The sequence below is a fragment of the Mustela lutreola genome, chromosome 7 (assembly GCF_030435805.1).
Source record: "Mustela lutreola isolate mMusLut2 chromosome 7, mMusLut2.pri, whole genome shotgun sequence".
In the NCBI taxonomy this organism is placed as follows: Eukaryota; Metazoa; Chordata; class Mammalia; order Carnivora; family Mustelidae; genus Mustela; species Mustela lutreola.
Window position 1 is genome coordinate 69170918 of NC_081296.1, and position 19639 is coordinate 69190556.

Here is a 19639-nt window from a genome sequence, read left to right on the forward strand (position 1 = left end):
GCTCTGTCTCTTTCTCTCTCTCAAATGAATAAATAAAAAAATCTTTAAAAAAAGGAAAAAAGAAAGAAACTCATGAAACAGTTGTCATCCATCCACAGGTGTTTGGGGGAAGCCTAGATGTGTCAAGGGCCTGGTTCCCAACATCAAATAATCAATGATTTTAAGATAGCTCACACTGTCATTCATGCTTATAATATAAACAAGAAAAAGGTGGAGGAGGAATGCATAATATTTATTTAGACAAAGTCTGCTTGGACAGACACCAACTATGTGTATAATCAACTAGGATGATACCTGTTACAAAATAAAGAGTATAAAAATGCTTTTTTTTTTCTTTCCACATTCTTTATTTTTATAGATTAACTTATAATTATAGGTGATTGTGAATGAGTAAATGAGTAAATGTGGGACAGCGATGAGCTTCCAGAAGAAAAGCATGTTGCTATCACCCCATACTGAGTAAACAAAAATCAATGCACATGCAATCATGAGTAGGCCCCACACACCAAATGTTTGGTGGCTATCTGAGATTGATCTCGGTATATAGGTTGAAGATGACCCCCAAATCATGTTGTGAGTTCATATGGAACACTAATTTAAGTATTTCCCAGATGCAACATTGACAAGACTATCTTTTTTTGCCCAGAAGAGTAGAGAGTTCAACTATGGGGATAGTAGTGAAGAGATTCTGTTGTGGCCTGTTCTCCATCAATGTGTTTAAGCTGGAGGTATGTTTCCCAGAGCCTCCTTCCCTGTATATTTGCAAGCTGGACTTTGTCAAAAGAGGAAGTCACACAAGCTTTGGAAGACAAAAGAGAAGTGGTGGCCAGCACTCTCTCTGAAAATTGTTGTCATTGGACAGATGCAGGGACGCTGGTGGGTTTCATTTGTCCTTGCTCTCCTCTTGCGGACCTGATATTCTTCTCAACTGATGACGACAGAGTGACCTCAGGCCCACCATTATTTATCACTGCATCTCCAGTGCATGGCACAGGTCTTATCTTATAGGTATTCATTGTCTGAAGTGTTCATTGAGTAAATGCATACAGGTGGTGGTGTCACCATGAAGACATAATCCCCCAGCCCTAGTCCAGGGATTCAGACTGCTTCCAGAAAGGATGCCGGTCTCACCTCATGGACTCAGAATCACCGTTCCCTGCTCACCTCAACACTGTGCATGGACTGGTCACCTCGTTTTTATGACAGGTCCTGTCACTGGTTCAGCTATGGGCTATCCCAGCCTTACTTATATTATTTCCCACTCACATCACTGAAAAAAGTGATGCATTAAAAAGATATAACACGTCTATTTTGCAGCTGTAAGCACTTCTAGCACGAAGTCCTAGGCTCTGAAAACAAGGACTAGAATCCTTGTCCAAAAACCTGCCCTTCCCTGAAGACATTCGCAGCCACTTAGAGTTTGGGGTAAGCTGAAGCTGCCTGAAAGAAGACACAGACGGGGCTAGAAGTGCCCTTCCATTTCTCTGGAAGATTTACCTCCACCTTCCTTACTTCCAAGTCTCCATTTCTTGTTTTTGGACACACTCCACTAGTTTTTAATGTGTTTTCATTTTTAAAGTGATTATTTATTTATTTGTATTTTATTTATTTGACAGAGAGAGAAATCACAAGTAGGCAGAGAGGCAGGCAGAGAGAGGGGGAAGCATGCTCCCTGCTGAGAAAAGTGCCCAATGCGGGCCTCAATCCCAGGACCCTGAGATCATGACCTGAGCCGAAGACAGAGACTTAACCCACTGAGCTACCCAGGTGCCCCTAAAGTGATTTTTTTTTTTTTAAAGATTTTATTTATTTGTCAGAGAGAGAGAGGGAGAGAGAGTGAGTACAGGCAGACAGAATGGCAGGCAGAGACAGAGGGAGAAGCAGGCTCCCTGCCGAGCAAGAAGCCCGATGTGGGACTCGATCCCAGGACGCTGGGATCATGACCTGAGCCGAAGGCAGCTGCCCAACCAACTGAGCCACCCAGGCGTCCCCCTAAAGTGATTTTTAAGAAAGATTTTTTATTTACTTATTTTTTGCGAGAGAGAGAGATAGAGAAAGGGAGAGATAGAGAGAGAGAGAGAGTACAAGCAGAGGGAGCAGGAAAGGGAGAAGCAGGCTCCTTACTGAATAGGGAGGCTGATGCGGGACTTGATGCCAGGGCCCTGGGATCATGACCTGAGCTGAAGGCAGACACTTAACCGACTGAGCCACTCAGGTGCCCTTTAAAGTGATTTTGAGGGGCGCCTGGGTGGCTCAGTGGTTTGGGCTGCTGCCTTCAGCTCGGGTCATGATCTCAGGGTCCTGGGATCGAGCCCTGCATCAGGCTCTCTGCTCCGCAGGAAGCCTGCTTCTCTCTCTCTCTCTGCCTGCCTCTCTGCCTACTTGTGATCTCTGTCTGTCAAATAAATAAAAAATAAAATCTTTAAAAAAAAAAATAAAAATAAAGTGATTTTGACAGTCTCAGTCAAATCTGTATCTATTCATAAGCAGAATGGAAAAGAGACTAAATTTATAGTCTGAACACCAATAATTTATAATCTTGAAAAAAGAACATGAATTTGAATGGGAAAATACATGAAATCAGAAACTTAAGAGACTTAAGAATTTTTGTCAAACACTTACCAAAACATGAAAGAGATCTATAGATAGAAGGCAAGGTGTATCTTCTGATTTTAGGTTAGGAAGAACAACTGGGAAAAACAACAACAGTGTAATTCATTCAGTAAGATTGCAATGTAGTTAAATATAATATAAAACATCTAACACAAAAATGTAACACGGTTATAAAATACATTAACTGGTAAACTGGAACATCACACCTTTAAGATATGGGAACCACAACTAAAGATAAGTTAAACTAATAAAAACTCCTAGAAAGCCTTGTATAGAATTTAAGAGTTGAAAGATAAGATGCAGGAGGAAAAAAGGTAAACAGCATAACAGAAACAGATTATTCAATAAAAATATGCTCAATGAATAAGAAGAATTACTTTTATACTATGTTTCTTAATACTTTTTTCCTAACTATCCATTTCTAAATGTCTTGAGATACACAGAATATGTATCCACACATACAGAGCAGAGACAGCATGCAAAGCAGTACAAGTGAAATGAGGATGAAGAATATCCTCCTGATCCAGCAAAATTATACCTATTTTTAAATTATCCATGTCGTTGATCCCTTTTCTAATCAGATTAGGATATAAATATGTTAGCTAGTGGTTGTGGATGTTGGTTCAGTAAAGTCCCGAGGTGGGTAGATGTTAAGTTAAAAACAAAGTTAAAAAAAAAAAAAGAATTTGGAAAACCTGAGTTTTGAAATAAGATTGCAGGTATTATAGTGGCACCCAAGTCTTGTTTTTTCTTTTGTAAAGCTGCTGTAGTGAGTGATTCAAAATTAGTGCAGTGTGTTGTTTCCTAATGAAATACACTGCCAGAAATGCAATGGAAAAAGACATGTAAGTAATAATAAAGAGGAGACTACCTGACAGGAGACGAATAAGATGCTTCTGTATCAGGACTTGAGGACAGGTGATCTTCTGTGCAATGGCAAACTGCATTAATGCTTTCAGACCATTATGCTAGATTGTAAGAGAGGGAAAGATAAAAAGATAAGGGAAGATGATAGCCTGAAGTCACTCACTGTAGAACTCAATCCCAGTCTGCAAGAATTAGCTGCAGACTTATTATAAATTACAATATTTTTAGTACTTTTAGAAAGTTTTATGAACTCATCAAATTTTTAACAGATTTTCCCATGCAAAGAGGTATTAAAGCGATTATTTCAATTCTCATTTAAGTACTCATTTTCCCCAGTCAATTTCTTAAATTTTTGGACTAACTTACCCTGCTGAGGCCTGGGCAAAATATATATATATATATTTATAGAAATTCTAAAATGATGGCAAGAAACCCCTAAAAGCCCTAAAAGAATTCAGATTTCCTGCTTCCTAACCAGAAGGCAGAACTGTAGGGAAGCACACTATGGACTACAAGTCCCCTGTGCCAGCTGTCAGGAAAATAAGAGGGAAATGGCGAGGATGGGGGTGGTCTAGGGAATCCTTGGTTGTCCACTCTGTTGTCATAGGGCTATTTGTTGAGCACTGTTTCCCAGGGTCCCCTACAATATGAGGCTTAGGCCTGGAGATAGGCCTGGCATAGGCCAAGATCTGCCCATCAAGGAGCCATGGTTTAGTTTCATTCTTGAACTTACTATGAGGATTCATCTATAGTTAAGCCAGCACTAATACTTTATGTTGCATGATGGGGCAAAATTAGTGAGGAAGGAAAATGAAGGAGATACCAGGTTTCTGACTCGGCAGTAAACAAAGTAGGGGGAGAAAAAGTAAGTATCACCAGAAATCTCTCATTTAACCACCAAGATTGAGTAAGCTCTCTAAAGTGTACAATGTCTTACTTCTCAGATTCCTCATTGTCAGTGAGATCATATGATAACTGTCTTTCTCTGATTGACTTATTTCACTTAGCATAACACCATCTAGTTTCATACAAGACAGAGGATCATAGGGGAAGGGAGGGAAAAATGAAACAAGATGAAACCAGAGAGGGAGACAAACCATAAGAGACTCTTAATCTCAGGAAACATATTGAGGGTTGGTGGAGGGCAGGGGGGTAGGAAGGATGGGGTGGCCAGGTGATAGACTTTGGGGAGGGTATATGCTATGGTGAGAAAAATAAAGATAAATTTAAAAAAAATAAAGTGCACAATGTTGGCCATTTAGTCTCCTGTGAGACTGAAGCTGCTTTAAAAAAAAAAAAAAGAATTTTGCTTATTTTTATAGAAAAGGGAGTGAATTAAATAATGATTTTTAAAAATGTTAAATTAGACTACACCAAAAAAAGCCTACCATGAATTACACATACCCTTCTGGAATATACACACCTGTCTATTTTGAAGTGCTCCAAACAGAGGTTTCCCTTCATCTCCCAAGAGGTTTTCTCAAAGAGTAAGAAAAACAAAAATAATAAATCCTGAATACTGCTACAATTGTATACTTGGTTTCTATCAGATGTTCTTTAACTGATTATATTTTTGCCCAGATGATTTGCACTTTTCCCCTTCAAAGTTTCATGTTTAAGCCAAAATTTCCAAATTTTTGAGTGAGAAAATATTATAAAAAACAAATGCAGATCACTTACAAATTGTTACTATAAATAATAAAGCCCCTGCAGTTATCTATAGAGAACGCTTGGAAAAAACAAAGCATCCTGGTTCATTTTTCATCCTTTGAACATTGCTTCTATGCCAACAATTTTTAACCAAGTCATTTTTATATATAATCACAACCTATTTTGTTTAAAAATACGTAAGGCAGATGCAAGTAACTATTGCTCTTATAGGTACTGTTAAAAAAGAACTACATTTATAGGAAAAATAACCAAAAGTGGAAATTAAAAAAAAAAAAACAACCATGGATTCATATGCATTTCTCCTTGCTGGCTAGGGCATTTACTGTACATTACTTGTATTTTCATTGCTCTCTGGCAGCAGATATATCTATGAGTAAGGAGGGCTTATCTCCTATTTTCTGTTTTCAACTCTGAATGGATAGTAATAAGAGATGCTATATATTGATTCCTTAACAGTAGTTTCTAACTATGCCAACACATCCTGTATATGTCTCTCCATATGCATAGGGAATGAGGTAAGTTAGTGGCTTATGTGCTAGGTCCCCGAATGGAAAAAGCACTGTGAAAACAGTGTAACACTACAGTAATTAAATAAAATCCAATTACTAGGTTACAGAACCACACAGAAAAATTTAGTCCTATTCTCCAGTGAACTTCTCATCACTTTTATGACAAAAACTGTGCATTTTTTGAAATGTTAACTGTCTCAATATAAACTCCTGATTCCTAAGTTTGTCTTGCCAAAGACAGTAAAGTGTAAAATGCCTTCACTGGAAGTCTCAGAGATACTCAGTAGTAGATCATGACTCTAAAAGAATGCTTTGTATTTATCAATTTGTTCAGATTCTATTCTATTAAAATCTCATTCTTCCAGGGTGCCTGGGTGGCTCAGTTAAGCCTCTGCCTTTGGCTCAGGTCATGATCCCAGCATCCTGGGATAGGGCCCCAGGTCGGGCTCTCTGCTCAGTGGGGAGTCAGCTTCTCCCTCTGCTCCTCCTCCCTGCTCATGTTCTTTTTCTCTCTCTCAAATAAATAAATGAATAATCTTAAAAAATATATTATTCTTCCTATTTCTCATTTTATTTAATCATAGTAAATATAAATCTGTGTATTTTCTTTTATCCATGATCTAAGTCTGACAGGTTTGGATGTAACTGTTTAGGAAGCTGAAGCTGATATATAGGATGGTTTTGTGAAAGAAATGGCTTCACGCTACTTAATTTGAATCGCAAAATAACACCTTGCTACAAAAATATAGGTAAATGAAGAAAAAGTGGTAGACTGGGACGCCTGGGTGGTTCAGTCGGTTAAGTGCCTGCCTTCAGCTCAGGCACTTGATCCTGGGATCAAATCCCACATTGGGCTCCTTGCCTGGCGGGGAGCCTACTTCTCCCTCTGCCTGCTGCTCCCCCTGCTTTTGCACTTTGACAAATAAATAAAATATTTTTTAAAGAAAAGGTGGTAGACTCCATTAAAAACAACTGCCAAGGGACGCCTGGGTGGCTCAGTTGGTTAAGCAGCTGCCTTCGGCTCAGGTCATGATCCCAGCCTCCTGGGATCGAGTCCCACATCGGGCTCCTTGCTCGGCAGGGAGCCTGCTTCTCCCTCTGCCTCTGCCTGCCATTCTGTCTGCCTGTGCTTGCTCTCTCCCCCCCATCTCTCTCTGATAAATAAATAAAATCTTTAAAAAAAAAATTTAAAAAAAAATAAAACAACAACTGCCAAAAATCTATACTGGAAAGGGAAATTGAAACTGTCTTGGGGGACGCCTGGGTGGCTCAGTTGGTTAAGCAGCTGCCTTCGGCTCAGGTCATGATCCCAGCGTCCCACATCGGGCTCCTTGCTCAGCGGGGAGCCTGCTTCTCCCTCTGCCTGCCATTCTGTCTGCCTGTGTTCGCTCTCTCCCCCTCTCTCTCTCTGATAAATAAATAAAATCTTTAAAAAAAAAAAAAAAAAAAGAAACTGTCTTGGATAAAGAGGACATAAAAGAATTACAGTTTTTACTGTTTTTAAGATAGTATTATATCTTGTGACTGTAATAAGTATGCTAATTTTAAAATTTAAGCAATTCTTCACTAGTACACTCTTCTCTCCCCCAACAGCTTTCCTGAGATATAGCTGACACATAACACTATGTACATTTAAGGTGTACAACATGTTGATTTGACTGCTACACTTTTCTGTAAGAAAATGCAGTATGGCAGGGATTTTGTCAGTGGGCTTCCCCTCTGACCTCTTAGTTCTTCCTGCTAATCTGTCTCTCCTAACTACCTCAGTCTTCCTTTCCCTATCCTGATAATGTTTTAGGTGACTTTGTTTTTGTTCTTTTTCTCTCAAAGTGTAAAAAAACAAAAACCACTGAACATTTCTGGCTTGATTCTTCTTCCTTCGCCTTTTTTTCTTGATTTTCCAGTGTTGTAAATCTGCCAGCTTTCAAACATAGCTTGCTTTGTGCTTTACCTTTCAAATACTTTAAGCTTATTTTGCATATAGGCAACACTGTAGTTAAAAGGGATTGATGAAAAATTCTCAGACTAGGGGCGCCTGGGTGGCTCAGTGGGTTAAGCCTCTGCCTTCAGCTCAGGTCATGGTATCAGGGTCCTGGGACTGAGACCCACATTGGGCTCTCTGCTCAGTGGGGACGCTGCTTCGCCTTTGCTGTCTGCTTGCCTCTCTGCCTACTCACGATATCTGTCAAATGAATAAATAAAATCTTAAAAAAAAATTCTTGGACTGATGGCATCAAGCCCCACTAATATACTGAGATATTAATACTCCTCCAACCATTCAAACTATTTTAAGCCATTAGGGGAAAAATGGAAAAATTGTGGTCCATTTTAATCCTGTTTCTATGAACCTTCCAAAGCAGTCTCTCACAGGCTTTACCAATTGCCTGGATAGTGAAAGCACATGTGCTCCAGGTCATCATGGGGATTCGAGGATCCGTTTCATCAGGAGGTACTTTCAGTCCAATTCTATAAATTGTTGTAGCAAATAGAATGACCATTTCCTTGATGCTATTAGAATATTTTATCCTAAAAATAAAACAAGAAAAATTTGTATAGTAATTTAGTCAACGGGGTTACCTACTGAGAAGTCCATCTAGATACTGAAGTAGTAATTTAACTCCTTTTGACAAAGTAAACTGCTATTTGTCAAATTAGAGATTAGAGCCTCTGAAAAAGGGAAAAGCTGAATTCTGTATCTTATAGGTAGAAAAATATTTTTTACAAAATGATAATGGCCCATATAACTTTACTTCCTGTAAAAGATGCAGTAAATGATCATAGCAGAAAGGATCTAGATCCAAATTAAGGGCAGACTCAGAGAAGGAATACAATTCAGAGGAAACAGATCCAACCAAAAAAGTTTTAGTGTCTGTAAAAGGGACTAAGAAGGACTTCAGTGTTAACAGTGTGTGTGTGTGAGTGTGTATGTGTATGTGTGTGAGAAATAGAGAGACAGAGAGAAAAAGAGAGAACATGTCATGTACTTGGAGTGATAATTTCTGGTTTTCTGAACTTCCTTTCCTAAGTATTTTCAATAATAATGAGATAATGTAATATAAATAAGGATTACAACTAAAAAATGTACATAAGATAATATCTATTAAATAGTAACGCCTGATTTGGATACATTATATTTTTCAAAGTGTCTTCACATAAGTATTTTTCTAATAACCTTATAATGTAAGATACAAGGGTACTGAACTTTACCAACAAGAAAAGTGAATCGGGGATGTGGATGACTAGAGACTTTTTAGAAGTCAGAGGGCAGATCATATATGACTTTAATTAAAGTCTCTTAAATGCTGTTCTTATTGTATGCAGGACTATAGAGAAATGGCATTTTTGTTGGTCAAAAATGGTTAATTACAGGGTGCCTAGGTGGCTCAGCTGGTTAAGCGGCTGCCTTCAGCTCAGGTCATGATCCTGGAGACCTAGAATCGAGTCCCTCATAGGGCTCTCCACTCAGTGGGGAGTCTGCTTCTCCCTCTGATTCTCCCTTCTCTCATGCTCTTTCTCTCCCATTCTCTCTCTCAAATAAATAAATAAAATCTTTTTAAAAAAATGGTTAATTATAGACATAGTTCACCCTAATACATAGTACTCTAATACCTCAAACCACTTTATTTTATTGTAGAAATAAAACTTCAGGGAGAAAGAAACAAGATAAAAATGGGGTAAAGAAATAATTTTACAAATAAAGCAGGAAGGAAAGATGGGAGGATGGGAGGAAGGATTATTCTTCATTCTTACTTTCACAGCCATTTACAGACTTCTCTTAACTACTTAGATACTTACGAAGACTGAACTCCAAAATTGAGGATAGAATGGAACTCAAAAGTGGAATCGCCCATTCCTTGATCAAATAAGACTGGAATTGTTGGGTTTTCTCCTTATAAATGAAAAAGAAAAAGAAAGAAAAATCATGAGGGTTTAGTGAGACATCTTTCTAGCTTTTTAAAATTATATATTTTTTAAATAGTAGGAAACTTAGGAAATGCTAATAAACAATAAGTAATCATTCAAAATTTCTCTAATAACATTTGGGTGATATTCTTCTGTTCTCCATATGAACATTACACATACAGATTTTTAAATAAAGACAAAATCCATAGTACTGTTCTATATCTTGTTTTTTCACCAATGGATCATAAATGTCTTTCCACATCAGTAACTCCCCCTCTATAGTTTCATTTTTTTTAAAAAAAGATTTTATTTATTTATTTGACAGACAGAGATCACAGAAAAGGAGGCAGAGAGAGAAGGGGAAGCAGGCTCCCTGCTGAGCAGAGAGCCCGATGCAGGGTTCGATCCCAGGACCCCAGGATCATGACCTGAGCTGAAGGTAGAGGCTTAACCCACTGAGCCACCTAGGCGCCCCTATAGTTTCATTTTTAATGGATGCATAGTATTCTATTAGTAAGGCAGCATATATTAATGAATAAGAGCAGAGCATCTGGAGCCAAGGTGCATAGGTTTGCATCCTAGTTCTGCCACTATGAATAAGACCTTGGGTGAACATTAACCTCATTTTGGTTCCAATATCTCATCAAATTGGAATTGTTGTTCCTTATATGAAACAGGTTGTCTTTTTCTGATTGCTTTTGAGATTTTTTTCCCCTCATCTTTGGTTTTCAATAGCTTGGGTATGCTCTATATAGGTGCAGTTTTTCTTTCAGTTTATTTTTGAGGTTTCCTGAACTTAAATATGTAAATTTATGTTTTTTCACCAAATTTGGGGAGTTTTCAGTCATTAGTTCTTCAAAAAAACTTTTTTTTCCTCTACCATACTTTTTCTTTTTGAGACTTGGAGGACACAAATATTAGATTTTTAAAAATTGGATTCATAGGTCTCTAAAGCTATGTTCTTGTTTTTGTTTTTTTTCCCATCACTTTTCTGTCTATTCTTCAGACTGGAGAATTTCCACTGATCTAATTTCAAGTTCACTAACTCTTACCCTTCCCATCTCCATTCTACTATTGAGCCCATCCAGTTAATTTTTATTTCATACAGTACTTTTTCAATTCTCTTATCTCTATTTGGTTCTTTTTTTTTTTAATAGTTTTGATTTTTTTCTGCTGAGAACTCATATTTTTCCAATCACTTCTAAAGTGTTCACCCTTACCTTATGCTTAATAATTATATAGCTGTTTTAAATTTTTTGTCAAAAAAGTTCAATGTTAAAACATGTCAGGATTGGCATTTAATTTTTTTTTTTTCCTTTAGAGGTGGTCAGCTTCTTATGCTGAATAATTTTGGATCTTATATTGGTTATTTTGAATATCCCTCAGTGGTGGTTTAATGCTCCTTCACTCTCAGCCCTATTGCCATTTCTCTGGGCCTGTTCTACACATGTGCATCTTGGAGGGAAGCCCAAGATTTGTGCTGGTCTCAAAAACAGGACATTCCTCTTCTATAGGCTCTCTCCTCTCTGCGATTTCCCCCATATTCTCTAGCTCCAAGGGGCCCTTTCCCCCAGTTCCTCTGGCCAAAATGACATGTTTCTCTCAGTTTTAGTATCCTCTGTTGTCAAGTAGATTCAGGTGACTGGGTTTACTTGTGGGGTGAAGCTGTGGGGCAAAGACAGAAAAAATAATAAGGATTCGCCCTGCCTTCTTTGGAACACAGAGGTCCTTTTTTTCCCCAGTTCCTCTGGCCAGAGATACTGGTTTTCTCTTGGGATTTTATGCGTCTATATGACCACCATGGCACTGTAGCTCCATGACTGGGGCTGACCTCAGGAGAGGGTCAGAAGATGAAAAAAACCACAACAGGAATTCCCTTTACAGTTTCCAGTTCTGAGGGGCTTCTTTTCCTGATTCTTTGGCCAAAAAGAGGGAATCTCTTGAGTTTTTTTTTGCTGTTCATATCCAATGCAAAGCTCTGTGACTCAGGCTACCCTGGGGTCAAAGCTGGGAAATAAAGGAGGGAAAAAGAAACAGGAAACTCATTGCCAAGCATTCTTCAAATTTTGACTTCCCTCCTCAATCTGCCTGCTGTTGTTTACTTCTCAGAGTCTTTAGATAGTCTTATCTCTCAACTGTAAGGAATATATAAATGAGGTAACAGTTTTAAAATGTTATTTTTATTATTAATAAAAACATATCGACAAAATTTTAACAGTAACGGCTAATGCCTATATTATATATCATGCACTGTTTCACTTTACAAAGGATAACTCAATCCTTCAATCAGCGAGATAGGTACTATTATTATTCCAACCTTGCAAATAAGAAAATTGAGGCACAGAGAGCTTAAATAACTTGTTTGAGATCACAGAGATAGTAAGCAATGGATCTAAGATTTAGCTCCAAGCAGTGTAAAAGCAGTGTGACTCCAGATTAACCACTGTTTGTATTGCTAGCCAGTATGAAAATTATTTAATCTAATAAAGTGATTTAAGCCAAACTTAGTCTTGGCTTTGAAAACCTTTACTTCCTGATAATCAACAAATCTGTACTGGCAAACCATAATTTAGAGCAGGAAATACTTGAGAAAAAAATTAAAGACTCTAACACTTAAATCTTACACAGCTAAATATAAAGTAAATTTAAGCAAACCTCTGGCATGTTTCATATTATAACCTGATATTCTGGCCAGAACAGTCTGTATCCATTGTTCCAGGGTCAAAAGTTGACCAACAGCTTCTGTATTCTCACTGAAAAATGACATTTAAAAATTATTAAGCCTTTGGCACAAAGTCAGACTGAAAAGCTGCACTTGTAGAGTCTTTCTATAGATGAATGGCTGTATAAAAAAAGTCAAACTCCTTCAGATTAACTTCCTAGGTCATAGAAACACTTGTGTCTATAAGTACAGTTTTAGCATCATTTATAATAGCCACAATGTGGAAGGAACCTAAGTGTCCAGTGACAGATGAATGGATAAAGAAGATGTAGTATATACACAACAGGATATTACTGAGCCATAAAAAAGGATAACACCTTGCCATTTGTGACAACATGGACAGATTTAGAGGGTATTATGCTAACTGAAGTACGTCAGGCAGATAAAGACAAATACCATATGATTTCACTTATATGTGAAATCTAAGAAACAGAACAAATGAACCAACAAAGCAGAAAGAGACCCATAAATACAAAGACAAACTGATGGCTGCTGGAGGAGGTAGAGAATGGGCCAAAACGGGTGTAGGGGAGTGAGAAACACAGGCTTTTAGTTATTGAAAGAATAAGTCATGGGGACGAAGGCACATCATAGGGAATATAGCCAATGGTACTGTAATAGTGTTGTGTGGTGACAGATGGCAGCTACACTTGTGGTGAGCACAGCATAACACATAGACCTGTCAAATCACTGTGTTGTACCCCCGAAAACACAGTAACACTGTGTATCAACTATATGTCAATAAAATAAATAAATAAATGTAAAAAATGTTGTTTGGGGAGGGAGGAGAACTTTAAAAGGAATAAGATACCACTCATAGGCCCAACACCTAGAATTAAAACATGTCAACAAAGGGAATCACCATTCTAGTCATTCAAATAAAAAACCAGGTGTCATCACTGATTTCTCAGATTCTCTCACAGCCCACCTTCAAACCCAGCAGCTATTCTTCCTGTAAAACATACACCAAGTTGATCACTTCTTTCTACCTCCACTGTTACTACCCTAATCCAAGTTACATTATCCCTCACCTGAACTTTTTCCTGTTTCCACAACAGCGCTTCATTATTATCTATGTATTCATTGTATAACAGCCAAAAGGACCTTTTAATGTAAATCTGGTCTCACCCCTCTGTTCAAAATACTCCAATGGTTTCCCATCACACATAAAATATTTTGTGTTTTTAATACTAAAAATAAAATTCTAATTTCTTACCTTATAAACCCTTTTATGATCTGGTTCTTTGCTTGTTCCATTCCAACATACTACCTGTCTGCTGTGCCTCAAACATGCTGATGTATTCCTACTTTGGAGCATTTGCTCTTTCTATTGCCTCTGCTCAGAATTCTCTTCTCCCAGAGATTAATAGTACTTGTCTTCTACTTCATTTAGGTCCCTATTCAAATTTCATTATCCCAAAGAGGAGCTCCCTGATGACTGTGTCTATAGTCTTATGCATCTGATCTGTTTCTAGCCTTTTACCTTGCTGCTTTAGCTTTCTCATAGTATTTCTCACTTTGTATTCGTATGCTTATTGTTCATCTCTCCTTTCTGTAATACAAATTCTGTAAGGGCAGGGAACTGATCCAAACTTTTATTTACAAACAATGAGACTAGAAACAATGTTATTAAAAGGGACTGTTGAAGGACAGTCTTGAGTGAAGTGAAATTATATAATGAACTGTGCCAAAATTCACATATCTGGGCATATACTTGACCTAAGAATTTTTCAGTTCTCAGAAAGTTCTCAGAAAGTGTACTATGCTTTAAAAATGTCAGTTTATTACTAGTTTTACGTTTTTTTATTCACTTAACTTTCATATCTTAGATTATACTCATACTGATTTTCTAAAAACAAAAGAGGCAAATACATCGAACTACGTAGGAAGGTTCAAGTGCCGAATAAAAATGTTATATATAATTACGTATTTCAGATCCTAAGTAACAAAGGTGTTATTACAAATTAAAAGTGTCACAGTGTTCAAAGAGACCCAGTTCTAACTTCAGAAAGGACTGGCCTGAGGCATCCTATTCTTCCTTTTTACTTTAAAATATTTTATTTATTTAAGAGAGAGTGAGAGAGAGAGAAAAAGAGAGTACACAAACATGACAGAGTATGAACGGAGAGGGGCAGAGGGAGAGGGAGAAGCAGACTCCCCACTGAGCAGAGAGCCCAACCAAGGGCTTGATCCCAGAACTATGAGATCAGGACCTGAGCCACAGGCAGAGGCTCAAACTGAGCCACCCAGGTGCCCCTGTAGCATTCTATTCTTAAAGACATCAAGGGGAGTAGGTACTGAATATTCCTTTAGAGAATAATTTACATGTTTAATAATCCTTATTCGGGAAGCCACTGTGTAAAAAAGGCTTATACAGGCTAACAAGAAGTTGGAAAGGTCACTTAATTTTATTATGATTTGTTTTATCTTTGTCTTCATGTATATAGTTAGGTAAGGCTTTGGTGGAGTCAGATCTGGGTTCAAATCCTAGGTCTGTCTTGGGGCAAGTAAAAACCACTCATTGTCTCCAATTCCTTATCTTTTTTTTTTTTTTAAAGATTTTTATTTATTTATTTGACAGACCACAAGTAGGCAGAGAGGCAGGTAGAGAGAGAGAGGAGGAAGCAGGCTCCCCACTGAGCAGAGAGGCTGATGTTGGGCTCGATCCCAGGACCCTCAGATCATGACCTGAGCTGAAGGCAGAGGCTTTAACCCACTGAGCCACCCAGGTGCCCCTCCAATTCCTTATCTTTTAAATGGCAATAATGGTACCTGCCTTTGATAGGCTATTTGAGTATTAAAAAAATAATATAGCAAGTGCTTGGTAGAGTGCCTAGAACATATCAATTATTCAAAAAATAAAAGATAAATGCTTCCAGTGCCATCTTCTTCCTAAAATATGACATTTTGTGTCCCAAAATGCTGAGTAGAAGACAATTTTCAAATCAGGTTTCCTAATGACATGTAATAGTAGAGATAGAACAACTCCTTATTGACCCTAATTGCCAAGCCTATCACCCTTGAGCACTTTTGTTGTGGAAACATGTTAAAAGTGTTTTTATCAACAAAATCATTTTCTACAGCAAAACTTAGGTCAATTATTAAAAATGTACTGCATTTAAAAAAAATAACAATAATACTGTATCATCATGTATAACAGTGACAACATAGAAAATATATAATTAAGTGTTACAGTTATCATAACAAGTGCATAAATTCGCCGTCAAGTTCCACACATAGATGGTTAGAACAAAAAGTTTAAAAACTTAGTCTAAAAACTCAAAATCTATCCCAAGATACACAATGAATCTAGTGTTTTTTTTACTTTTACAGTTAAAATTTTGTCCACATCTCCACAAGCAGAAAACTGGATCTTCTGAAAAAACAGAATTAAAATAATAATACAAAGACCTTTAAAGAAACCAAATTCTAAAAAGTAACTGTGATCATATCAAAGGACTAGATTAAAGAAATGAATCTTCTTGGCATCTTGTCTCCTTATGTGAATGCTAAGGTAGAGATCCAAGTTCTATTACTTTCATGACTATTAGAGATACACACACAACATACAGATTTGAATTAATGAACATTAGTTGTTTTAGAGACCAAACACTGGGGCTTTTCATCATATTTTTAAAGTAGAATGCAAGTTCTGAAAAGAAAGAGTTTTATATTAAATAGCAAAAAAACCCCCCTAGCAATCAAAACAGACACAAATGAAAGGATTAAAGATAGCTTTAAAAAAAATTAACCAAAACATGAATTAAAATATACCTGCTTATCCTTTGAGGTTGTAAAGGAATAATGGGGATCACAGTATTACACAGAGACTTGCAAAGAGGGCAAAGATATTCTCCACTCTCTAAGTCGAAAAGGTCAACATGAATGCGCTGCTGAGAGCTCAGTTGTACAGCTTCAAAATACCTGCAAAATTCCAAGGCATGTGTCCATTTAGAACAACGCATTTATCTTTAATCTTTAATCCAAGTGGCAAAAATCTGGAGTTTTTGCCTCAATAAACATCTTTAGCATCTACATGCCACAAAACCCAAGTTACAATTACAGAAGAAACAGAATACCCATTCTTTTGGGGGCAAACTGGAAGAGCTATCAGGGCAGAAACAAATTTAAAACAATTCTACTGAATCATAACGTGGCTCCTAACTCAACAGCATGGAAATACAATGTAGACACTAGTTCCCTCATTTCTAACAGCCAACTATAGTAGTAAAGGCTATTACAGGAAAATTGTGTATTTTAATAATGTCAAAAGGGTGAAACCTATATGAAGATTTCCTAGGAATTATAGTTCGGAATTTTTCTCTTTTAGAGGTGGAACTAGAATTTGTCCTATTTTATCTCAAAGGCATTTTTTCAAGGAAATGAGATTTTTTAGGAAGAAAGATTACAGCTTCTTTTATACAAATACTGATCAAGAGTAACTAGCTTATGGAGAGGAAGTACAAAGGGTAGTGAAAATTTAAAGCTAGTAAATTTTTACACCCATTTCTAAAGGTGATAATGAGTATCATGCGAACAAAATGGGCAATTAAAACTGCTCAATTATTCACATAAAAAGGAAGAAAAGACATGAGAAAACATGCCTTTTTGTGGCCTTTAGTGAACTTCAATTATTCCTAGTTTCTTTCAAGAACATGTCAGAAGGACAACTTACTTCTGCCAGCACACTGCATGCATTACATGGCCACAGCTTCCTGTGTAAGTTCCATATGCCAGGTCTGGATCCATGAAAAGCGGGTCCACAATTTCTGGTACAGGAAGACAAAAATAGGAGGTATGTATTCATCTCCCCCATGGTCATAAAATGAGAAAGAAAAAAAAAAGAGAGAGAGAGAGAGATTATCAGGTCTAAATTTTTAACCATAAACTTTCTTAGGAATATCCAACAGTATCATGACAGCAGGAGATATATTCTTAAGAGTAAAAAAAATTTTAGAGAAAAGTAAAACCTGGACTTCTAGGTAGGATTCAAAATTAAAATGAATTAATGACAACTTGTATTTTTGATTTGCATTTTTAACCTGACCTTTGGGTTTAAGTTGCTTTGTCTCATTTATTGAAGTGATTTTCTAAGATTCAAACACAATTTACTTTTATAATTTTAACAGTAATTTCAATTACTTTTTAAGGGATCTTTAAGGCATTATAATCTACTGGATAAAAGCAAAGATGAAAAGTGGTTCAAAATCTGGTTTCATTACATATAAACTCATAGCCTTGGGCAAATTATTTAACTTCTCCGTGCCTCAGTTCCTTCATCCGTAAATGGAGCCAGTATTGGTACTGAACTCAAAGAGTTGTTGTGAGGATTAAGTGAGTAAATACACAAAAAAGCACTTCATCAGTGCCTGGCATACAGTAAGTAGTCAATAAATGTTAGTCTTTTTTTTAATCATCATTATTGTTTTTATTATTGCAAGATATATTATAAAGCAGCTAACTCTGATACAATGTAAAAAAAAAAAAATTACCTAGTGTTCCTGCCAAGAAAATCTTTAAAATGAACCTAATCTTGAGACAACAATCAGACAAATCCACAATGTAAGACACTGTACAAAATAATAGGTCTGTATTTTTTCAAACAAATTATCATAAAAAAGGCTAAGTGACTATTTTAGATTAAATTAGACTAAAATTGACATAATAAAGGTGATGCATCAAACATATGGATCCTAAAAAAGAGAAAAGTCTAGTTAAAGAAAAAAGATATTTTGAGGGTAACTGGGAAAATCCAAATATGGATTTGACATTAAGTGACAGTCCTGAATTATTATTCATCTTTTTAAAGGTTATAATGGTATGATAGATATATAATAGATTATTCTTAATTTTAAAAAATGCATGTGGAAATATTCAGGGATGAAAGTCATATGCCTGCATTCTACCTTTAAAAGGTTCAGCAAAGAGAAATGGAGATAGGCAGGTAGAGACAGACTGAGCAGTGTGGCCAAGTATAACAAAAATTAAAATTAAAAATTAAAACTGAGGAGCCAACATGGACCTAGAGTCCATCTTACACATGGATAAAATGTGGTCTAAGTAAAGCTAAATACAGTCTCATTTCCCAAACTTCCTTCAATATTTTTTCTAATCACATAAATACGAAAAGAAATGCTCAAAAGGATATTTATTAAATAATACATACCCCCTGAGAGTTCTATAGGTTTTCCCCTGTTCTGGGTTAAGGCGGTAGATTTCTGGACACAGGCCGATAATACCATGGCATTATTTTCTATTTTCACCTCTTGTTCTTCTTGGCAGAGGATGCATGTCAGCACCTCCTTTTCAGTAACAGTCGGACCCCGTTTAGGACCCAAAGCAATTCTAGAGTAGTCACTGACTGCTGGGGTGCTACCAAGAGAAACGACCAGAAGTGAGGACACATGTTTTGGTCACTTGTCTTTATATTTTGGTAGATTTTAAGTAACTATAGGGTAAGAACTTTAAGAACAAAAATAGTAAAATAAAAATGATAACTTAGCAATATTAGCTTAAAATCTTTCCCCTTGATTTTTCTGACTCTTACCAGTTAATTTGCTTATTAGAAAATACACTTTGTGCTGCTAAGTGCAAAGAAAGCAGATCACAAAGTAGACTATATAATTATACTTAATTTATTGTACCAAGAAGCTGGGTTAGTGCTTCGTTTCCGTAGTGTAGTGGTTATCACGTTCGCCTCACAAGAAGCTGGGTTATGTTTTTTTCTGATTATAAAAGTAATGCATGCTTATTAAGAAATTTTGGAAAATCTACAAAGTATAAAAAAGAAAAAAAAAAGCATGATACACTCACAACCTAAAGATAACCATTTGTATATTCCCGTCCAGTTCACTTTCTATTTATAACATTCTTTATACATAATTAAGATCATATTACATATATAGATTTGCATCTTGTATTCACTTATATCTTAGTTGTTTTCTCATGTCATTAAAATTTCTTCAGAAACATTGTTTTTAATGGTTGCACAGTACTCTTACTATATGGGCCGGTAATAGTTTTATCCATTCCCTCTTACTAGGCATTTAAGTTTCTATTCTATTTTGGTAGGCATTAAAATAAAAACTTACATCTTAATGATTTAGCAATTCTTAGTATGTACTCAATGTGTGTAATAATAATATAATAACAGCAAATATTTATAAATCACTAATTACGATGTGAGGCACTGTTTCAAATACTTTACATTATGTTAACTCATTTAATCTTTCCAACAACCCTATGAAGTAGGTCCTAATATTACCTTCCATTGTTAAGATGAAGAAACTGAGGCCTAGAGACAGTAAGAGACTTACCTAATGACTCATCACTATGAATAGCAAAGCCAGGATTT

At 36.5% G+C, this 19639-nt stretch overlaps 1 protein-coding gene across 3 annotated transcripts in view; it reads right to left on the reverse strand.

Moving 5' to 3' along the window:
* Positions 1-19639, reverse strand: part of UBR1 (ubiquitin protein ligase E3 component n-recognin 1) — a 145418-nt gene that overhangs the window by 28427 nt on the left and 97352 nt on the right. For 2 of the 3 annotated variants that reach the window (XR_009355532.1, XM_059181309.1), the window contains exons 30-38: positions 18452-18657; positions 16961-17054; positions 16060-16209; positions 12219-12316; positions 9456-9549; positions 8038-8186; positions 4904-4959; positions 3485-3581; positions 2623-2690 (exon numbers count right to left, since the gene is read on the reverse strand). Coding sequence is in view for 2 of the 3 variants with exons in the window: in XM_059181309.1 (XP_059037292.1) it covers positions 2623-2690; positions 3485-3581; positions 4904-4959; positions 8038-8186; positions 9456-9549; positions 12219-12316; positions 16060-16209; positions 16961-17054; positions 18452-18657 (1012 nt within the window). In the remaining variant the exon portion in view is untranslated. The remainder of the gene's footprint in view (positions 1-2622; positions 2691-3484; positions 3582-4903; positions 4960-8037; positions 8187-9455; positions 9550-12218; positions 12317-16059; positions 16210-16960; positions 17055-18451; positions 18658-19639) is intronic. The other variant, XM_059181310.1, reaches the window with a different exon arrangement.